This window comes from Lactuca virosa, chromosome 6 (assembly GCF_052849685.1).
Source record: "Lactuca virosa cultivar CGN04683 chromosome 6, Lactuca_virosa_CGN04683_v6, whole genome shotgun sequence".
Classification (NCBI taxonomy): Eukaryota; Viridiplantae; Streptophyta; class Magnoliopsida; order Asterales; family Asteraceae; genus Lactuca; species Lactuca virosa.
Genome location: NC_136431.1, coordinates 232,617,628 through 232,632,916, shown reverse-complemented (window position 1 = coordinate 232,632,916; position 15,289 = coordinate 232,617,628). Strand labels below are relative to the sequence as shown.

The following is a 15,289-nucleotide window of genomic DNA, read 5'->3' as shown; positions in this document are numbered from 1 at the left end:
GAAATGATGAATGATACCATAGATGACATATCCTTCTGTGAATGCAAAAGTCGTTAATGCACATTTTTTGCATTAAAACTTGTACGATCACAATGACTATGCCATCTGTCGTTTCGGTTTTTTTTTTTCAAATTCCAAGCAAAAAAAATACAAAATGCTATTATATTTCAACTATATGATAAAAACAAACAAGAAATCAACAAAAAAATATTGCAGGATTGTTAATCAAAACATCGTTTTATGCTATAAGAGAGAATTTTCGTATCTTTGAATGTGAAAATGAGGTTGATTTTGTTTAAAGTTTAAATATAATGGATTAATAGGTCACGATTCCACAACACATTAGATGAAACCGCATACGTTTGCCTAATCTGTGGTTTCGATGACTTGGTTAAAAAAAAAATCTAATCTTCAATTATTTTTGAAAAATGATTAAGAAATTTAGCTATTTTTGTAAAAATAAATAAATTAAACTGCAACAAAAAAATATGAAATTAAATAGCCTCCTATATTTTATCTAATTATTTTCCTATCCATATTAAATGTTGATATTTATCATATTAAATGAAATTAATAATATTTTAATACCAGGACTATTAATAAGCTACAACGAGTTTTAATATGTATAATAATAAGTAAGTCTAACAATTGGGTTGGGTTCGATTTGGCAAGCTATAATACATTGATCTAACCCAACCCGTATAATATATGGGTTGTCAGGTTTGAAACATCAACTCAACCCATATAACCATTTAAGTATATAGGTTCATGGATCAGTGGGTAGATTTTGGGTCAAAGAGTCGACAAATTATTTTTGGTAATTTTTCACATATTAAATTTATACGAGTTATACACGTCTTTAAATTAATTAATAATTAACATTTTATCTTGACTAGAATAAAATGAACAATCAAATACCAATCTAACATAATTACTTAATAAACAATACATTTGAAAAAATTGGTTTCAAACATAAAGTTATAAAATCACAAACATCCAAATGAAATTGAAAGCATTCATGTAAAGTACGACGTCCGACGGAAGGTTTGGGTGCGATGCATTTTTCTCAAGCCTCAACTTCTCACGTATGGATCGAGAATTGGATTTAGGGTTAGGGGTGTTAGAAATTAGGGCACACCGTATATTGATATTCCATTAATCCATAAATAAAAATTTATTTTTTATATATAAGATACATAGTCGGGTTGACGGGTTGACCTACGACCCAAACATGTAACTCAACACATGAAATAAACGGATTGACGAGTCGAAATCATGAGAGGCGTTGAGGAAGGCAAAGTGGGCAGCTGCATATGACTTAATTTTTATTATATATATATATATATATATATATATATATATATAAACTTATAATAATGATAAAAGCTTTTTTTTTCCTTAGGACCAACCCTATCAGAAATCTCAACCTAAACCCGTTATTTATATGTTAGGTTAAAAATTATAATCCTCATGAGATAAAAGGAAAATATAAGAGGATATTTAATTTAAAAAATATTGCAAACCCTAGTCGAATAACTTTACTTTTCTAATTATCTTAAATAAAAAAAAAAAGACGTTTAATTACGGGGCAGCTGGATAGCGCGAAGCCGTTTTAGAGTCTCGGGCAGATCGGGCAGTTCCATTCGGGCAGGCAGGTCTGAAAAGCCACTGCACACGCCCAAAAAGTTGCTTCTAATCTCTCCAACACATTCCGCAGTAGAGAGAGAGAGAAAGGGAGAGAGATTTATGGTGAGAGAAACGTAAAACAGCAGATGAAAAGTTAGCAAAACAAGATACGTAAAGATCGTACTTAAAAAGGGCAAATTTTGAAAATTTCGTGGTGTTCTTTCCCCATTTTTCCCTTTTATGAGATCAGGCTTTCAATTTTGATTCTCCTGGTGTTTTTCTTCCCCGAAATGGTGGAAACTTGAGGAAATTTGGAGTCTTGTGGTTAGGGTTTTTGTGGGATTTTGTGCTAACTTGTAATGTTGCCGTTGTGTGTATATTATTTGGATCTGAGAGACGACAGTTGAAGATGACTGAAGCAAAATAACATAATCCCTCAACAACATTGTGTATGAATGTGATGGGGAGCAAAGCTCTGATATTGTTTTTAGCGTGTTCAATCATCGTCCTTCATCCAGGGAAGCTCATTTTTGCGAATATGGAAGGTGAGTTCATGTTATGCTATGTATATTTATTTGTTACAAAATTTCCACTTTTGGGGGGTTTCTAGATTGTGATTTTGACTAATCTGTTTTTCAAATTAGGGATCTTTAGGCTACTAAATTTAGCAATAGAATCAGTTACATAATTTGGTTTAATTCTTATTTCCTACACATGTGATATGTATCTTACTGTTTGATTGTCCATTATACCATCTTGTTAACAGGTGATGCGTTGCATAGCTTGAGGACTAATTTGGATGACCCGAATAGTGTGCTCCAAAGTTGGGATCCGACCCTTGTAAACCCTTGCACTTGGTTTCATGTCACCTGCAACAATGATAATAGTGTCATACGAGTGTAAGTCTGTGTCCCTTTTATTTAAATCCTTTGAATAACAAATTAACAATACATTCAGTTACTTCATAGATTCATGTAATCTCTTCACACCATGAAATTTTCAGTGATCTAGGAAATGCAGCTCTATCTGGCACATTGGTTCCCCAAATTGGTCTGTTAAAGAATTTGCAGTACCTGTAAGTATCATTCTCTAAAATAACACTTCTACATTTACAATTACACACATTTGATGATTGTTTCTTGATTATTTTCTACAGGGAATTATACAGCAATAACATAAGTGGCCCAATTCCAAATGATGTTGGAAATTTAACAAATTTAGTGAGCTTAGATCTTTACCTCAACAGTTTTTCAGGGCCAATTCCTGTCACATTGGGCAAGCTTTCAAAGCTGCGATTCCTGTATGTTGACTACCTCATCCTTTGACTTGCATTTGACCAAAAAGAAATTAATAATATTTTTTTAATGCTTGTGTAAGGATAGTCGGCTCAACAACAACAGTTTGACTGGTCCAATCCCATTGCAGTTGACTAACATCACATCTTTACAAGTTCTGTAAGTATTCTTTGACTTTTTCCATTAAGTAAAAATATTATTCTCATTTTCTAATTTATCATTTTAGGGATTTATCAAATAATCGTCTGTCAGGATCAGTTCCAGACAATGGATCTTTTTCACTATTTACACCAATCAGGTTTGTTAATAAAATAATCTTATTCTTATTTCATTTTTTTTTCAAGAATATAACTGATACACGATTAATGTCAAACTCTTAGTTTTGCTAACAACCTGGATCTTTGTGGTCCGGTCACCGGGCACCCCTGCCCGGGGTCACCTCCATTCTCACCACCTCCACCTTTTGTGGAGCCACCACCAATTTCTCTACCAGGTGATTAGCTCAAAATATTTCTATAATCTTTTTTATGTTCAATTTTTTTGAAAGTAAGAATCCATTGTTGTGTTATTTATATTTTCAGGTGGAAATAGTGCCACCGGAGCTATCGCCGGAGGGGTGGCGGCTGGGGCGGCACTGCTGTTTGCCGCCCCTGCTATTGCATTTGCATGGTGGCGGCGTCGAAAGCCTCAAGAGTTTTTCTTTGATGTGCCTGGTTAGTCATTAAAAAAAAGTTTTTTTTTTTTTTTTTTTTTTCTTCAAATATATTGAATTAATTGAGTTGAAAACATGTGTGTACAGCTGAAGAAGATCCAGAAGTTCATTTAGGACAACTTAAAAGATTTTCTTTAAGAGAATTACAAGTGGCAACGGATAGTTTCAGCAATAAAAACATATTGGGTAGGGGCGGATTTGGAAAAGTCTACAAAGGGAGATTAGCAGACGGGTCCCTCGTTGCTGTAAAAAGATTGAAAGAGGAGAGGACGCCAGGTGGCGAGCTCCAGTTTCAAACAGAAGTTGAGATGATTAGTATGGCTGTACACCGAAATCTCCTTAGATTAAGGGGCTTTTGTATGACACCAACTGAAAGATTACTTGTTTACCCCTACATGGCTAATGGAAGTGTAGCATCATGTTTGAGAGGTAACACTATTTAATCCTTCCTTTTCTTCTATGAAGTCCTTCTTTCTGTATTAAGTGAAAAGGGAATAGCTTACCTGATTAAGTCATGTCCATATTAAGTCCATTAAGTAAAAAAGAAACATCACTGAAATTATTATTGTTATATATACTAATTTCAATTGAGAAATGAATAACGTGTTTTTGGGTTTCAGACTTTGGCCACAAAAGTTTTCTATATTGCCAGGTTTAGTCCCTACAATTTTTGGGTTTCACACAACATTTTTGAATATTGGCAGATTTGGTCCCTAGAATATTTGGGTTTCGGATATTTGATCACAAGACTTTCATATATTGGCATATTTGGTCCCTAAACTTTTTTATATTTCCATATTTGGTCCAACACTTTTTGGGTTTAAGACTTTGGCTACAGAACTTTTGTATATTGGCAAGGTTGGTCCCTAGACTTTCGTAAGTTGGCAGTTTTGGTCCCTCTGTATAAAATAAATTACAAAAACTGTCCCTGTAATTTACAGAAATGGTCCCTATGCTGCTTTTTTTTACAGAAACGGTCCATATGTTTAAGGTTTTTGTATGTTGGCAGGTTTGGCCCCTGTGTAGAAACTAAATTCCAAAAACTGTCACTGTAATTTACAGAAATGTTCCCTATGCAGCTTTTTTTTATACAGAAACGATCCATGTGTTTAAAAAAATTAAAAAAATGGTCCCTGCCTAATAGAAAATTTATAGATTACGCCATAATATCACCCTAGTTGCATTGTATTTCAATCTCAATAACATTTGTTATAAGTATAAAAGTAAGATCTTATTACTTATAAATTATAATAAACAAATGTACTTAAAGTACATTGCTATTTTTTGCATATAAAATTACAACCCGTTCATTTATTTGTAGAGCGGCCTCCATATGAGCCACCATTGGATTGGGCAACCCGAAAACGGATCGCATTAGGATCCGCCCGTGGACTTTCTTATTTGCATGATCATTGTGACCCAAAAATCATTCATCGCGATGTCAAAGCTGCAAATATTTTATTGGATGAAGAGTTTGAAGCGGTTGTTGGTGATTTTGGTTTAGCTAAGTTAATGGATTATAAAGATACACATGTCACGACAGCTGTACGTGGCACAATTGGCCATATTGCCCCTGAGTACTTATCCACGGGCAAATCGTCCGAAAAAACCGATGTTTTTGGATATGGAATTATGCTTTTGGAGTTGATTACGGGTCAAAGGGCGTTTGACCTTGCTCGCCTTGCTAATGATGATGATGTCATGTTACTTGATTGGGTAACTATTTACTATTCCATTACCTTGTTCATTCCATTCCTTTGTTGATTCTGATTCCATTCCATTGTGGATTGATTTCAGGTTAAAGGGCTATTGAAAGAGAGGAAAGTGGAAATGCTTGTGGATCCGGATTTGGAATCGAATTATGTGGATTCGGAAGTTGAGCAACTGATACAGGTGGCATTGCTGTGTACACAAGGGTCTCCAATGGAGAGACCTAAGATGTCTGATGTGGTGAGAATGCTGGAAGGTGATGGATTGGCTGAAAGATGGGATGAATGGCAGAAAGTGGAAGTTTTAAGACAGGAAATGGATTTAGCACCACATCCTAATTCCGATTGGATTCTTGATTCCACTGAGAATTTGCATGCTGTTGAATTATCGGGTCCAAGATGAGGCGATTTCAAAGTTAGGGTTATATTATGGTGGTTAATTTTGTGCATATTTTGAGGTTGTAATTGTATTGTGGGGATTAGTATAATTTAATGGGATTATATCATAGACTGATGTAATTTTGACGATAAGGTTTTAACTAAAAATGGTGCTTCCTTTTGGAATGAATGTGTTTCTTTCATTGGACATGACGAATGGGATCCATTCAAGGTTATTTTTGATGATAAGGTTCTCTGTCTTCTAACGTCTTCAGATATGTAGTTAATACTAATAATGTTAATCAACACACTTATTGAAATGATGAAATATGTCTAAAATGACAACATTATGTCAAATAGTAATTGGGATGAAATTAGTTAATGCTTATTGATTAGTAACTAATTATGTAATATTTGTAATTAAAAAGTGATTAAGGCATAATTAAGGCAGGATATTGTTAAAATGGAACTTCACAATGTAATAAATGTATGTCATTTCAACCCCAATATTTTTATTCAAAGTTTATGTTTTGTTATTTAACCACAAAGTTAAAGTTATTTTGACATTTTTTTGAAGTTTGATATATATATATATATATATATATATATATATATATATATATATATATATATATATATATATATATATATATATATATATATCAAACTTTTGGAAAGCGAAGTGTTCTCCTTAAACGTTTTCTTTGGAATTTCGATATCATAGTCATCACCATATCATAAGTATAACAAAAAGAGTTAGTGATGAAAAAAAAAGCGTAACATTAATATAGTATTTTGGCAGGATGAATAATTACTAAAGATGTATGTCTAGTTAGAACCGATCACACAAAACAAAACAATAGAATAAAAAAACCATACCGATCTCTCGCAATTTTGAGATATAAAGCTAAAAGCCTAAAACTAAGTTGTTTCAAAGTTGAGATATGGAAATATATTTCGGTTCCAATTTTATGTAATTTAATTTTTATGTAATTTTAAAAATGATTATAACTATTTATAACAAACAATTTATACACAAACTTTCGGCTAAAACCTAAAAAACTACATATATTCTAAACCAGGTTACTTGAATCCCATGTGGTCCGATCTGAATCCTATGTTTCGATTTTATCGGTTGAAACCAAGATTTATAGACATCAAAAATTCAAAGGCGAAAAATATAAGATTAGATAAATACGGCGGTCTGATTGGCGATACGACCGCCACACTTACAAAACCCTACTCTTTTCTCTTTCTTTAACGACACACATACATTACTTCTCTACTATCAGCAGCTATCCACTCCTATTGCCAAATCACAATAAAACTTTTCAGAGCAGAGCTGCTTTTCAGGGTCTCAGTTTTATCACTCAACAATCAATCAGCTGTACTCCTTCTTTCTTACACATCTTTTGCCAGTTTTTTTTTTATGTTTATGTTTAGCTTTTCTGGGTGTATGTTGCATCGATATGGGATTTTCATTATTATCTGGATTATTGACATGTATGTGTAGATATGGATCGGTATCAGAGGGTAGAGAAGCCAAGGACTGATGCGCCGATTAATGAGAATGAGATTCGTATAACCACTCAGGGGAGGATGCGGAACTACATTACTTATGCCATCACTCTCGTCCAGGTCTTTATTTTCGCATCCTTTTCTTTTTTTTTGTTCTTGTTCTTAGTTTTGGGATTAATCTAAACTTGGAGTATCTCATGTTATTGGAATCGGGCCTTCTTTCGTTATAATTTTTGCAATCGATAAGTTGGGTTTGTTCAAGCAAGACTTAAGAATAACTGGTCGATTTCGTTTTTGGGATGCCTACGATGTGTTTGATGTTTTGTCTCAGTGGGCCTGCTTCTCAATTTAAACTGTCTCCATATAGAAAGTAATAGTTTAAACATAAATGAGCATAAAGTTTGTCTCTTTCTCAATGCGATTAGCCCTTTATATGTCTGGAGTTTTTGTTTCACGATGAACTTGATATGATCTTACAGGAGAAAGGAGCTGATGAGATTTCTCTCAAGGCCATGGGCAGAGCTATTAACAAAACTGTTATGATAGCTGAATTAATTAAGGTAAAATTAGTGATTCATATAACAATTTTTGATTCTTTCCATACCTATACATCGTCTTTATTTTTTTCTGATTAAAAAAACTTGTTTCAGAGAAGGATTGCTGGTCTCCATCAAATTACATCTATTGGTTCTGCCGATATAACAGATATGTGGGAACCACTCGAAGAAGGCCTCCTCCCGTAAGAACATTTTTTTATTTTTTCTTGATGTTATAATGACGTGGAAATAACTTTTTTTTTTCTTGAATTTAGTCTTGAAACTACACGCCACGTGTCAGTGATTACGATTACCTTGTCAAGAAAAGAGCTTGACACATCATCCATCGGGTAAACTTCCCTAAACTTTCTTCTCATAATTTCACCATCCAATATTTTATTTCTTTTAATAGTGATGAAAATAATGCCATAATCAGTTAATAGGATTTTTTTTCCCATATGGATAGAGTGGCTGAATGGGTAAATAATGTTTGTCCAGATAACATAAAAGTTGTTTCTTTTTATAAGTGAATAAAACAGAGGTCAAATGATCATTTTACCCTTACACTCCAACAAACATTTATCGAGACAAAGACTACATGGAAAAAAGAAACAAGGCCTTACATCAATTTTGGTCAACAAGGTGGTTTTTTGAAATTCCATTTTTGCCCTAACTGCAGGTATCAACAACCTATTCCAGCTGATCTAGTGAAACCATTAGTAGAATACGATCATGAAGGAGGTAACCTTTTTATTTTCATAACATATTTCCTTTTGTTAAGTAAATTTTACTACTAGAAAATTTATAAACTTTTGCAAAATTAATTATTTATCATAATGCATTAGATGGCTCACCTAACATGCGTGGAAGAGGCCGTGGTCGTGGAAGGGGTAGAGGTAGAGGTAAATAATCATCTATAATTTTTATTTTATTTTTCTTAAAAATTTACACATTTTCTGTTCCCACATGTTTGCCCTAGCAGTAAGAAAATTAGATCCGACATCACCTCCGTGATTTACCTTTCCCATGTTGGCAATGGGACTTGTTAAAGGGAACATAATATATTTTATAGAATTGTAAATTTTTGTAGGAAATTATAACAATGGAGGGATCGAGTACAATGGAGATGGTGGGTGGGAAGATGGGCAAGGATATGGTGGTGGGTGGGATGACGGGCGTGGTTTTGGTGGAAGAGGGCGAGGACGAGGAAGAGGTCGTGGCGGTTACCGTGGACGTGGTGGCGGTGGTGGTGGTTATCGTGGCGGTGCTCCACCACAAGAATTCGGTGGTTATAATGATTATGGTGGATCCGGGCGAATGCCTCCTCCCGGACGTGGTAACTTCTCAAAACCTGTTTTCATGTCAGCTACCTAGTAGGCCACTGTGAACGACCGAATAAACAGTCTAAAACAAAGACAAAATGACCATTTTACCCTTACATTTCCAAAACAATTTTCAAAATGTTAAGTACTTGAGCCATTAAGCCCATTAAGACATGAATGAATGTTTTTTGCAGGGCGTGGGCGTGGTCTTTGGCGGGGAAGGGGTGGTGTACGAGGACGTGGCGGCGGCGGTGGTGGTGGTGGTCGGGATTTCAGATCAGACGCACCACCGGTCCAAGCTGTAGCTTGAGCCCTGAATTTGAGGTGTGTGTGTGTGTGTTTCTTGGGTGAAATATGGTGGATGCCTGCTCTGATAATTATTATGACAAAAAAGAAAGAAAAAAACAATTTGGAGCATATAATTGATTAAAGCTGCTGTTGTGATGACGTGGCGGGGGGGTATTTTTGTAGTTTTAGAATTAAGTAAGTAGGTAGCAATTTGGTTATTACAGAAACTCTCAAAAGTTGTACACCATTTTTCATAGGAAATAATAGAGCAGTACATTCTTTATTCAAGTGCATATTCTCAAATTTGACGACTCCTAAATCAATTATGATTTATGAAACCTTTGTTGAAGTTCCATTCCGAATCCCCACCAACCACAATATTACATTTCACAAATAAATGGTTTAAAAAATAATATTACAACCGCATGTATCTCTTTCAGTGATAAGATAGAAATAATTAAATAGCCAAATTAGTCAAACCATTCGTCAGAGCCTGTTACACTACGCAAATGAACTTTTTATCATATACTCATATGTTATCTTCTTCATCAATCTTTAGCCAAAATGAAATCATCCCTAATTACAATCGTCATATTCCATACCCTGATCACACTATTTCTCGCAACTAATTCCATGGTAGCTCCGGCTCTCCAGAACTGGAAAGCAACTCTGGATGACCAAACCCGTAAGCTTCTTTCATCATGGGTCGGGTCTAACCCATGCAACAACTGGGTCGGCATTGGCTGCAACAACACAACTCATGTCATAATTAGCATCAATCTTGATCGTTTTCACTTACGAGGTACACTCGATTATCTTAACTTCTCATCTCTCACAACTCTCCAAAGTTTGAATCTTTCCACAAATCAACTCACTGGATCAATCCCGTTACAACTCAGTGAGTTAAGCTCCCTCGAGAGTCTCGATCTCTCATCTAACGGTTTCAACGGTCGTATCCCATCTTCCTTAGGGAACTTAACCCTATTGTACTACCTTAACCTTCACGAAAACTCACTCTCTGGCCCAATCCCGTTTCAACTAGGAGGCCCAAAAGACCTTCTAGACCTTCGGCTTTCAGTTAACCATCTCACCGGTTCAATTCCGAGTTCTTTTGAAAACTTCACTCGACTCGAACGTCTTCACCTTCATAGCAACCAGTTAACAGGTTCCATTCTTCCCAAATTGGGAAACCCAGAAACACTTATCGATCTCCGTCTTTACTACAACCATCTAACAGGCTCAATCCCGAGTTCTTTAGGAAACTACACAAGGCTTGTATCGTTGTATTTACATCAAAATCAACTATCGGGTTCGATTCCTCCGGCTTTAGGACAACTTAAATCGCTTCTTGATTTGGCATTATCGCTTAACAATCTTACGGGTTCGTTTCCCGAAGAACTAAACAACGTAACGGAAAAACTGGAGACATTATCGCTCGGAAGCAACAAGCTATCAGGACGTTTACCAAACCGTATATGCGATCGTGGGTCGCTCCAGATATTCACGGCAAACAGCAACTCATTCTCGGGTCGGATCCCGAGTTCGATCAGAAACTGTAGTAGATTGTTACGACTCAGGCTCGATGGGAACTGGATTACAGGAAACATATCGGATGTTTTTGGTGTGTATAATGACTTGGAGTATGTTGATATGAGTTATAATAATCTTTATGGAGGGGTATCTACAAACTGGGCGAAGTGTCGTAGCCTAATGGCTCTCAAGATGTCTAATAATAATCTTTCTGGAGTAATACCCGACAATCTTGGAGACTCTCGGTTGCAAGAAGTTGATCTTTCAGCGAATAAGTTAACTGGGGAAATCCCGCCAAGTTTAGGAAGATTAAGTTCGTTGCTCGATCTTTTTCTAGATGATAATCGTCTTTCTGGAAGCATCCCTCGTGAATTCGGGAAACTTATGAATCTTGGAAGATTGAATTTGGCAAAAAATGCTCTCAATGGTGGAATTCCAAGTGAAATCGGTGGCTGTATAAGGATGCGGATTTTGAATTTGAGTGGGAACGATTTACAGGACACGATTCCAGTTGAACTCATGAGGTTGGCTGAGCTTCAAGTTCTTGATGTAGGTGACAATAGGCTCACCGGAGGACTTCCACGAGAGATTGGAGGTTTGAAAATGTTGGAAATTTTGAACATCTCACATAACAATCTCACTGGTTCAATCCCATCCACTTTTGTTGACCTTTTGAGTTTGATCACTGTCGATATATCATACAATCAGTTTGAAGGTCAGGTTCCTGATATCCATGTCTTTCAAGAAGCACCATTCGAAGCAATCGAAAACAACAAAGGTTTATGTGGTAATATCACTGGTTTAAACAATTGCCTTACGAAACAAAGAACTCGCAAAAACATCCGATCTCTTCTGATTCTGATTATACTTCCAACCGTGTGCTTCCTTTTTCTCTTGATAGCCGGAATCTTGTTTTTCCGGCGATCAAAAGAGAAGAAAAACGAGCCACGGGAGTCTATAAACCAATCTCCTTTCGCCATCTGGAGCTACGATGGGAAAATGGTATATGAAACTATCATTGAAGCGGTTGAAAACTTCGATTCCAACTATATAATTGGGATCGGGGGTTGTGGAACAGTCTATCGAGCCGAATTACCAACCGGTGAAATAGTCGCTGTGAAAAAGTTTAACACACAAGAAGACAACGAGTTGCGGGATGTTAAAGGTTTTGAGAATGAGATCCATGCATTGACCGAAACACGACATGTTAACATCGTGAAGCTTTATGGCTTTTGTTCGCATCCACGACACATGTTTTTGGTGTATGAGTTCATAGATGGTGGAAGTTTAAGAACGATACTAAATGATGCCGAAAAGGCCAAAGAATTTGATTGGTGCAAGAGGTTGAATGCAATCAAAGGTGTTGCGGATGCGTTGTCGTATATGCATCATGATTGTTTGGAACCGATAATTCATAGAGATTTATCAAGTGGTAATATTTTGTTTGATTCGGAGTATATTGCTCACTTATCGGATTTTGGCACGGCTAAGTTTTTGAAGGCTGGTTCGTCGAACTGGACTTCTTTCGCAGGAACTTACGGTTATAGTGCTCCAGGTATGAAGCAAAAAGATACATATATATATCAAACACAATATACATATACATACATGTATAGGCATAATGTATGCAATTATGCACAAGCACAATCCCATACATATAAGTACATATTTAATGATTTGCATACAAATATGTAAATCAGTAAATATGTATGTATTAGCAACCAGACACATCCACGTCCATCAACACAGTGGATGTGTCTGTTAATGATACATGCATCATAAATACAAGTATGCATCATACACACTGAGTCATATTGGGTTTGATGATCATGATTTCTTTGTATTTATATGCAGAACTAGCGTATTCAATGGCGGTGAACGAGAAGTGTGATGTCTATAGCTTTGGGGTTCTGACACTAGAGGTGATAATGGGAAAGCATCCAGGAGATTTGACAATGTCAAGGCTAAGTGTTGAAGAGTTATCAAGACATGTTGTTCTTGACCAACGACTTGTGCCACCTACAGGTCAAGTTGTTGAAATTGTGAACGACGTTGTAGAGCTTGCTTTTGCATGTTTAAACACCAACCCTCGCTCTCGTCCATCCATGCTACAAGTTTCTATAAAACTGTCAACAATTATAACTTTTATATCTAGATGATCCAAGTGTTAGAGAAAGTTATGAGGTTATAACAAGGTTTTGATAATTAAGAATTTGACAAAGGGCTTCTAGCCTCTCAGTATCTTGGTAGAAAGTTGTTCATGAGTCATGAAGTCTCAAGTCTTGATGGAGACAAAATGAATAGTTTAGGCAGGACGGAATTGTGGAAAAGGTAAGGGAGATATCGCCGCCGGGAAACGATAACTCGACCATCGGTTTCAGCGAGTTTGTAGCTTCACAATCTAAAAATGGGTTGGGAAACCCATTGGTGAATCTGTGCATATGTGTGGGACCATTGTTTTTTTTTTGAATTGAAAAGATTCCCTGGAAAGAGTTAATGCATGTGACTGTAACTCTTAAAGTGCATGCGACCTTCGAATGTAACCTTTGACTTTGAATGCATTCATACGAATTCTTTTTTTTTTTTTTTTTACTTTTTTGTTTTATAAATTTATTTACTCTATGTTTTTGTAGTATGTTTCCATATTATATAAAGATGAATAAATAATTCATTCATTTGTAGTGTTTTTACTCTGGATAATTTTATATTTCATTCGATTCATTAATTACATTCAACGGATTCCTGAGGAAAAGCTAAACAAACCGGTTCTAGCCAAAAACACAAATCCATTCAATCCAAACTATCAGCAATACCAAAACTACCAAAACTATCCACAACAATATTTCCAGGTTCAACAATCTTACAACACATTTAGGCTTCCAGAGGAAAATCAAAGTTATAATCCATGAAATCATTTTTCTCAAAGGGTTCCAGAAACCCAATTTCATTCTTCTTAACCCGAGAATTTCCAGTTCCGTAATGCTTAAAACGTAGAATCTGACAATTATAGTGACGAACCGCCTCCCGAAAGAAACGGAGAAGAAGAGTTGCAACCCGCTACTGAGAAAAAATGCAACTATACACACCGCCAGAAACGAAAAAACTAGGTGGAACGCGAAGAGTTGGCTTTGGCTAGGGCATATGTCGATGTTTTTAAAGATAAACAACATAGAAATCAACAAAGGTTCGATGCATTTTGGGAGAGGGTTCTAGAGAATTTTAGTGTTCAAATAGGAGGTTCGGATCGTTCACGGCACCAAGTAAACTCAAAATGAAAAGACCTTCAAAAGAAATGTAACGCTTTCAACTGCATCTATAACCGTAAGATGAGCAGTATGGCTAGCGGGAGATCTGAGGCAGATGTTTTACAATATTCACTAAGCGAGTATCGGAGGACTATTATTCAGAAAGGTTTTCCTCATCAACAAGTTTGGAAGTGGTTGAAAGACAACAATAAATAGGCACCGGTTACAAAACCTGATGAAGACGCTCCACCTCCTTCTTCTAAACGAACCACAACATCTTCATCCAATGCCTACACATCATCTTCTGATCCACATTATCCTCCTAGATTCTCCCCCCAATAACAACAGTCGCTTAGTGTTGAAGACTCACCGCCTTAGACAAAAAGAAAATAAAAGAAGCGACATCAGCATCATCAACGGAAAATGAAATGTTTGATCTCGTCAAACAAATTGTGGGAATCAAGACTACAACTGAAATAGAAGAAGAACAGAGACAACGGTATCGGGAAAAAAAACCACGCATTCTCGTAGCTAATGAAGAACGAAAAGCTCAACTGTTGGATTGGGAGATAGATAACCAATTTATGGAGTATTTTCTCCGACCGCATGATCATTTGACTGAAGGTATTTTACGCACAATGCTTTGAAAGGAAACAACAAATTGCAACTAAGTATGGTTGGGAGTTGGAGAACCCGTGAAGTTCAAAATGTCGGCATCATTTGACGGAGAATCTTTCTCTTTATTATTATGTTTTTTTCCTTTTCTTTTTATTTTTCTTTTTATTAAGATTCTCTATATGTACGCTTGTTTCATTATCTATATATATGTATGATTGTTTCATTATCTATATATATGTATGTTTGTTTCATTTTCTCTCTATCTTTTCTCTCTTTTCAAAATGAATCCAAACGTTCGGAAAATAGTAATGAAAGTTAATGATGATAGCTTATCATCTGAGGATGAACTTATCAACAATAATTTGTTACTTGTATTGTCTCGTACTGCACAACTTCTTCTCCAGAATAATGTTAGTTCAAACAACATTCAAAGGAGAAACACAATCTACAAATATCATTTAGAAGCTGAAAGATTGTTGATCCGACATTATTTTGCGGATGATTCAACTTAT

The 15,289-nt window shown here is 35.8% G+C and overlaps 3 protein-coding genes across 3 annotated transcripts; all 3 read left to right on the top strand.

Moving 5' to 3' along the window:
* Window positions 1-1,659: 1,659 nt before the first annotated feature.
* LOC145119854 (somatic embryogenesis receptor kinase 1) lies at window positions 1,660-5,906 on the top strand. Its single transcript, XM_079055618.1, has 11 exons — window positions 1,660-2,171; window positions 2,393-2,525; window positions 2,630-2,701; window positions 2,783-2,926; window positions 3,009-3,080; window positions 3,148-3,219; window positions 3,302-3,414; window positions 3,503-3,634; window positions 3,721-4,062; window positions 4,955-5,349; window positions 5,431-5,906. Exons 1-11 carry the CDS (start codon window positions 2,078-2,080, stop codon window positions 5,743-5,745), a joined length of 1,884 nt encoding a protein of 627 aa, XP_078911744.1. The 5' UTR covers window positions 1,660-2,077; the 3' UTR covers window positions 5,746-5,906.
* A 965-nt stretch (window positions 5,907-6,871) lies between these two features.
* On the top strand, window positions 6,872-9,672 carry LOC145119400 (uncharacterized). Its single transcript, XM_079055055.1, has 9 exons — window positions 6,872-7,107; window positions 7,234-7,358; window positions 7,718-7,798; window positions 7,889-7,977; window positions 8,050-8,124; window positions 8,454-8,515; window positions 8,620-8,676; window positions 8,865-9,110; window positions 9,291-9,672. Exons 2-9 carry the CDS (start codon window positions 7,236-7,238, stop codon window positions 9,404-9,406), a joined length of 849 nt encoding a protein of 282 aa, XP_078911181.1. The 5' UTR covers window positions 6,872-7,107; window positions 7,234-7,235; the 3' UTR covers window positions 9,407-9,672.
* Window positions 9,673-9,889: 217 nt separating this feature from the next.
* On the top strand, window positions 9,890-13,471 carry LOC145119399 (uncharacterized). The gene is made up of 2 exons (XM_079055053.1): window positions 9,890-12,469; window positions 12,769-13,471. Exons 1-2 carry the CDS (start codon window positions 9,949-9,951, stop codon window positions 13,071-13,073), a joined length of 2,826 nt encoding a protein of 941 aa, XP_078911179.1. The 5' UTR covers window positions 9,890-9,948; the 3' UTR covers window positions 13,074-13,471.
* The last annotated feature ends 1,818 nt before the right edge of the window (window positions 13,472-15,289 follow it).